Consider the following 7,139-nt stretch of genomic DNA (forward strand, 5'->3'; position numbering starts at 1 on the left):
TTATGTTCCGTTTTGAAAATTATGTATTCTTTTGAATTCACTGCCGAATAATGTAAGATGAGTCTCAACTCTTCAATAGGCTACTTTTTTAGACAATGGGTTTTTACGGGTGGGAGAAAAAAATATTTTTCTAATCTCTGAAAAAAAGTTTCTTCACACCTCATAATTTGTGCATCATCATGGCGCTTTAGCGGATCTGTAACAACCTGCTGTTTTTCCCTGGTCAAGACCACGGAGGACCTGGACAGCTAAGAGATGTCCAACGGTAGTAGGCTAATGATAAAATATAGGCTATATATAAGCTCCATTGCACTTCAATGTATTGACATCATGTCATTTACTACTTCTTCATTCCACAGAGAGACTCGTTTTTGACCCATATGGAGGGATCTACACAGCGGTCAACGACAGCTGGGTCCCCCAATACTCCTCCCTCAATCCCTCTCAGCAGACGGTCCGAAATCTGGAAACCACCATGTCATCTATTGGAGTTATCAGAAAGTAAAGCCTCACAAAGAAACCCCCAGGACACATGGTTGTGTCTTCCCAAACTTAGCACAATTAGGACAGATGACAAACTGTCAAACATTTAGTCATTTAGCAGACGCTCTTATCCAGAGCGACTTACAGTAAGTACAGGGACATTCTCCCTGAGGCAAGTAGGGTGAAGTTTCTTGCCCAAGGTCCTCCATAGGACACAACGTCATTTGGCACAGCTGGGAATCAAACCTGCATCCTTTTGATTAATAGCCAGACTCCTAAACCGCTCAGCCATCTGACCCCCCAAACAGCTTTAGATAGCATCTCAATTCATCTAGATTAAGATCATATTTCTTGAAGCATGAGAAAACATAAAAGAATAAAAGAACCATGATGGGCTTCAAGGGTTCTTTTAGGGCATCAACATTCAAAAGAAAAGCTCATGATGTCTTTTTCCGATATCAAAGTCATATCAAAAGATGCACAGGCAGACTATATATATGTCATAGAAGAGGCTTCTAAGGAGTGTCACCTGCTGTTCTCTGGTCTCTAGTTGTGCGTCCATAGAGGACCTGAAGAGCAATGCAGAGCAGATGTCCCAGCATGGCCTGAAACAGTCTCAGCTGTGGAGTTCTGTGGCCAATCAGAGCTCACAACTCAGAGTAAGTGTCATCACCTATAGAATCAGAAGCCTGGTGCGTGTGTGTTACCTGTGTGAGACCTGCGTGTCACCTGTATTTCACCTGTGCATTACTACCTGTGTTTAACATGTTTTACATGTGTGTTACCCGTATGTTGCCTGTGTGTTCCTACCTCTGTGTTGCATGTGTTACCTGTGTTTGACACGTGTTCCTTTTATTTGACCTGTGTGTTACCTGTGTGACACCCAGGTGAATTGATTATCATAGTGATGTTTAGTAAAAGAGTATAAAGCTGCTTCTCCGGTTGTCCTCTCTCAGATGGGCCACCCCCCTCACCTCCAGCAGCAACCAACTGACCTGGAGAGGGAGCTCGTCAGTCACACCTGGACTCTCCTGGAGACCCCAGGTGTAGCCGGCGAGAGGTCCCAGTTACCGAACGTGAGCGAGCAGCTGCTTTTTTGTTGTTGATTGGACCTACGGCTGAACACTACATTGTTTGACTGGTAGTCATTCGCACGAAAATCCCTCTAATGCTACCTTTTCAGTGCACACCACCGACGCCCTCTGCTGGTCAGTCAGTCCACTACAGAGACTCGTTCTACTCGGGGAGAGAGGGTGAGTCAGAGTGCTCTGAGGGCACGCGCTGTCATTGACATAGCTGACTGGCACACATCCTTCCCTCAGTGAAAGTCATAGCTGGCCTTCCAATGGGTATTATAGTGACTTTACTAGGAAGTTTAGTTTTCAACATCTAAGCTTTGTAATTATTATTATTGAATTCCAGGACAGTCAGACTCCTTCCCTGTATCCTGCCAGCTGCAAATGCCCCTCCCTGTTGCCAAATCCAGCTCAAGCTGGTTCAGCAAGCTCCTCCAGGCGGGGGTGGACCATCTGCCCAGAGACACAAACAAACCTGTGAGGCACTAATTGTCCTTTGTTGTTTTTTCCGCTGAGGAAAAATGTTTGGTAGCTTGTAAACTCCAGATACAGCCTAACCTGGTTAGGCTGTATCTGGTGAGAAAGTTGAGCCGGTGGTTTGAAACTCAGTCCTGTTTTTATTAGATCGCCTGGGACACGTTTCTCCAGAGATGGGTGAACAAGAGAGCCTTGTACACAGAGGTATCCCCTTCAGAAAGCTTATAGAAATATATTATTGAGAAAATTCGGTCAAATTTCATTCATTTTGCGGCATTTGCGATTTAACTGTTTTCTTGTTTTAATGTAGTGTTTGATTTTCATTCAGGCTGGATCCTCTTCTCCCACAAATGCCCCCTGTCCCCCGACTATGGGCAACGATGCCATACAAAATGGAGTCAATAAGTACTCTGTACAAGCTGGTAACCAAGTTCAACCATAACCAACGCAAACAAGTGTTTCTGGAAGCTGGTTTCATAGTCCTCAATTGGTTCTATTTGTGTAACCATGTGCCATCAAACTCAAATGACAACACATCTGTTGTCTTTTGTTCTTTAAAAAGTCCCAGGTCACCTTAGGAAGGCGTATCCATCTTGGAAAAACTGTTGGGGAAGAACACGACCACCCCCTCTCTCATCCCTGCCCCTCCCCTCTGCCCCCCAGGGTAAGAACCCAGACATCAGTCTGCCTCTGAACTCACCTCCTCCCTCCCTAACAGGAAGTTCCAGTGGACACTAAATGGATGAAGTTCTAGCTTCCCCCTTTCGTTTGATGTTGATGCCTCAATACCCTTGCGTTCCTTCATCTGGTGACATTAAACGCCTCTCTGTATCGCAACAAACCCTGGCCTGTACAGAGCTTTCCCCCACATACTTCTGTAAGACACACCAGACACTCGTTTTCAGCCCTGTTTTTTGGAGCGTAGCTTGACACCCACCATCCTCCACAGTAATGAGTGACTCGTAAGGCCTCTGTGCTCGAGGGACTTGCATGAGTGTCATTTAGTCTGACGCGCTCCACCCTCTTTTCTCCAGATCATTTGAGCTACCTGCTGTCCCAGACACCCTCTGAGGGGCTGGGCTTCCCCTTTTCCTTCTGAAGGTAACCTGGACACATGAAAACACCAAATATGTTTACGTTTTGATACTCTATGTGAAGCCTTGTCTTTATTTATGCTTTGATCGATTGTTTTGTGACATACTATGACTCCAAATTGTCTCATGCTTGCCCAATAGATGATGAGAGGGCGATGGTGATGTTTTTTTTGTTGTACAAATTGTACAAATGATCACTTGGAGGGCTTGAGTGCAAAACTGTCTTTTTTTCCTGGTCAGGCTGGCTGAAGGTGGAACTGGTATCAGAGGGCTTGTCCTTCTGTTAGAGGCCCTGAGAATCCGAGATTTATTAAAAATGAAAGAAAAACTGCATTCGAAGAAAACACACAAAAACAAACGTTATTTGCGGTTGAATAAACTCTTGTATAGTAAAACAATACTGATGGTAAGTTATCAGTCTTACGAAAAATCGGAGTGAATCAGGACAGATATAGATCAGATTGATTGTGTTTCAAGTACAGGTTGTAAATGTAGTCATCAAAGGAATCTCAGAGACACTACCTCCAGAGGTAAAGACATAAATATATTTCTTTGTTGAGTTATCAACAACTTAAACACCAACTATTGCAGGAGTGGTAATATGAATAGTGTAAGCATATACCAAAATCAGCTTTCAGCAAATAAAATCATAATGATCTTGGTCATTATCACCATCAATGATATAAAGAGGTAAATCAAATATGCATTTTTGTTACTGGTTATTATACCATATAGCAATTAAGGCTATACACTAGGCAGCTACATTCCATAATATTCATGAAGTGCAAAGTAAGTCATAATGCTGACACTATGTGATCAGTAGATTAGACACTGATCTAGTGCTGCATGTTTTCATTTGGTAATGTTTAAGGCAAGCTTTTACCAGGACAAAGTCTCTAACAACAATTGTGGTTTAGAAAATGGAATGTTGTTCTAGTGCATTAACAGACAAGATAAGATAAAACTGACATAAACATCACTTTGTCAATTCTGAAAAAAAAGAATCCTCAATTAAATAAAACATTAAAAAAAAGAAGATTCAACTTAAATATTAACCTTAGGATTAAACAGCATAAGAGACAGATATCTACAAGAAAGAAATGGAAAGAGGGAAAATGAGGACCTTCCTTTTGTGAGTGGTTGGTGGGTGGAGTGATTTTAAAACAGCCTTAAACACATCTTAAACACAAACGCACAAAACAAGTTCCTGCCATCGCACACAGCCCCGATAAAATATGTCTAAATAGCTCCACCTCATCATCAGACATACAGTTTACATGGATACTTATCAGCAAAATACTGTGTTTCTCGCAAATGTAGACATCATTATACAGCAATGTTCAAGTAAGCCCGTATATCCTGTGCATTCAGTCCAGCTATCCTGAGATGATCTGGGTATGCCTCCATTGTGTTCGCAGCGTAAGCAGCATTTTGGTCCATGGTGTGCAGTACCTTGGAGATGGCTGGTTGGTAAGGTTAAGTGCTTGAGGTCAAGGTAAAGGTCATGGACAAGGTCATGGTCGAGGTCATCTTCATGGGGTCCCCGTGGCCTAGGGGTAACTACCCAGCAGAGGGAATAGCCACTCGGTAAAGTCCATCATAATTGTCTGCTGGTCCCCTCGTCCGGCCCATCCTGGTCCTTGGAGGACTGTGATTGGACAGGCAGCAGGACCTCCACGGTGAAGCTTATGCGCTTGGTCTGGAAGATGCTGTAGGTGTTGTCGAACCTCAGCACGTCTGCAGCACAAGGAGAGGAGATGGTCAAACGGCTCTGTTTAGTCCCAGCAAACCCCCAACAGAACAATGCTACTCACACACTCCAGTCTGAGAGCAGGTGAGGGAGCCGTCCTCAGGGACCAGGTGAGCATTGTACCTCTGGCTGGGCACAACCTCCTGCATCTGGCCCGCCTTCTGCCATTCCCCCTTCTTGGCCTTCATGAAGACCCCAAAGCCAATGTCTGCCCCCTCGCTGGCAAACTGCCACCTGGGGGGGGGGGGGGGGTAGCATCGGGTCAAAGATCCGCACATTTGGGGCAGTGCAACTCGATCGATTTAGTCAATAAATAAATCTGGCAATCTGCACATGAAGATCGATGACATAGATGATTGGAGGAAGAGAGAGGGAGAATAAGTAGAGCAACGGAGAGAGAGAGAGAGAGAGAGAGAGGGAGAAAGGGAAGATAGAAGGAGAGACATCGGAGGGAGAACCAGACGGAGACAGAGAGAGAGAGAGACAGGGAGACTTGGGACAGAGACCTGAGTACACAGCCGGGGAACAGGATCTCGTACTCCATCTGCTCGGTGGACCCTCTGCTGACGGTCAGACACTGCTCATAGTCCACCTTCACAGAGTCCCGCACGTAGTACGAGGTAGGCACCGTCCCTGCCAGGTGCAACTGGGACACGCGCATGCAAACCAGAAAGAGGCAGTTAGCATGGGAACTGGAAGAGTGGCTCTAAAAATACAAAAAAGGGATGTACTGTACATACTGTGGAAGAGGGTTTTAGGAGAAAGGCAAAAGATAAACTTACTGTAAATATCCAGTGGCAGTAAGAAATGTGTCTAGGGTATAAAGGTTTAATTATGTTTTTCTTTCGTTTGTGTATGTCAGACCACCTAGTTTCCTGCCATAGAAAGAAATGTCCAGAGCCTAGGTCTTCACTTTTCTATTTATTTACATAAATCAAGACACACCAGACAATTTCGATCTGATCACCTCTGAGGTCCAGTATGCAAACACCAACCCATCCATGGATACAGACTGAAGCGCTTATTGAAAACCACCAGTAGGTGGCAAGGTGCTATGGACAGCAAGGTCACGCAGTGTAGTTCGTCACTCCTACCACAAGGGGAGCCACAGAGTATTAATCGCTGGTGCGACAGTTCGTTCGGGGGTTAGTATTGTACGTAGAATCATACGTTTGGGATGACAGCAGGCCCGATGGAGCAGACTCTACCCTACACACACTCAGATAAGAACAGATATCTCTCCTACGTGCACACGCACACATCGTTTTCAAGGTTGGATAAACGTTGCTACGATAAACATTACTGATAAAATACAGTGCCATACTACTATTGTAAATGGGAACGACCTTTACCATCGTTGCTCAATTTCTACTATTATCATCTCTATCTGTCCAGGAGGACCTAGTTAGCCATCAGCCAGACAGTCTACACACATACTTCACTGCCTCTAGTTGCCATACTTCTGAGCAAAGGCAGAGCCATACTAAACAGACCATAGAGTAGCGACTCATAGAGGAAAAAGCAGAAATCTGTCACGAAGATCGAAAAAAACGGGAAATCAAAAACCAAGAAGCACCCATGTTCGAACCGAGCTCACTGACTGTGGGATCCCTCCGCACAACTCCAAAAGAGGCTCTGGCCTCCCAGCGCGTCAGAATCACTCCTCTTCCAGAAGGTTTCCCGAGCGAATGAGTTCCTCCCTGCCTCTCTTTGGGTGCGAGACAGTGCTCCCATCTTCCTCCTCCTCTGGGTTCTCCAGGCAAGGCAGGCAACTCTACCTATGTATCTACAGGGATACCACACCTTGGGTCAGACACAAGATGAGATGAACCATCTACGTTCCTCTACCTGTCTGCTGGTCTACAAAGGCTTGATCCGCAGTAGCCCATTTGCTACAGGCCTGACTCCTACTGGCACTACACGGGTGACTGCAGAGCGTTCTAGATGAACACGAGCGGAGAAAGCCAGAAAGCGCAGCGGTACTGTGGGAAAGAGGAGCTGCCAGGAGCAGTTGAGTTGCCTTAGAGATCGGGGTTGTACCTGGAGGCTATCTGCCGGCTGGAACTCGCAGGAAACACAGAGTCACACGACAGTGAGTGACCTTCCACCCAGATCCCAAACAAGTCTCCCTCTACTGACTGGAAGGTGTGTCCAGACTTACTATGAGCCGAACCTCTGGTGTGGGACGCTGGGACACCTAGCTGCACCGTGCGTCCGTCTCTAACGACGTCACCTGATGAGCCTCCACAAGCGTGTGGA

The 7,139-nt window shown here is 45.6% G+C and overlaps 2 protein-coding genes across 2 annotated transcripts in view; one reads left to right on the forward strand and one right to left on the reverse strand.

The window, feature by feature from the left end:
- The first annotated feature begins 96 nt into the window (after nt 1-96).
- Nucleotides 97-2,691, forward strand: LOC134012335 (uncharacterized). Its single transcript, XM_062452129.1, has 8 exons — nt 97-265; nt 360-501; nt 1,034-1,142; nt 1,440-1,559; nt 1,667-1,736; nt 1,906-2,036; nt 2,184-2,240; nt 2,365-2,691. The coding sequence occupies exons 1-8, from the start codon at nt 256-258 to the stop codon at nt 2,476-2,478; spliced, it is 753 nt and encodes a 250-aa protein (XP_062308113.1). The 5' UTR covers nt 97-255; the 3' UTR covers nt 2,479-2,691.
- A 962-nt stretch (nt 2,692-3,653) lies between these two features.
- LOC134012336 (SEC14-like protein 2) overlaps nt 3,654-7,139 on the reverse strand; it is an 8,907-nt gene continuing 5,421 nt past the window's right edge. The window contains exons 7-9 of the mRNA XM_062452130.1: nt 5,387-5,586; nt 4,945-5,114; nt 3,654-4,867 (exon numbers count right to left, since the gene is read on the reverse strand). Coding sequence (XP_062308114.1) covers nt 4,728-4,867; nt 4,945-5,114; nt 5,387-5,586 — 510 coding nt within the window. The 3' untranslated portion in view covers nt 3,654-4,727. The remainder of the gene's footprint in view (nt 4,868-4,944; nt 5,115-5,386; nt 5,587-7,139) is intronic.

Source organism: Osmerus eperlanus, chromosome 25 (assembly GCF_963692335.1).
Source record: "Osmerus eperlanus chromosome 25, fOsmEpe2.1, whole genome shotgun sequence".
Lineage (NCBI taxonomy): Eukaryota > Metazoa > Chordata > Actinopteri > Osmeriformes > Osmeridae > Osmerus > Osmerus eperlanus.

Coding starts and splice junctions, on each gene's coding strand:
- LOC134012335 (XM_062452129.1), top strand. Junction 1,560..1,666: donor AGAGGTCCCAGTTACCGAAC/GTGAGCGAGCAG, acceptor CTACCTTTTCAG/TGCACACCACCGACGCCCTC. Junction 1,737..1,905: donor GTTCTACTCGGGGAGAGAGG/GTGAGTCAGAGT, acceptor ATTGAATTCCAG/GACAGTCAGACTCCTTCCCT.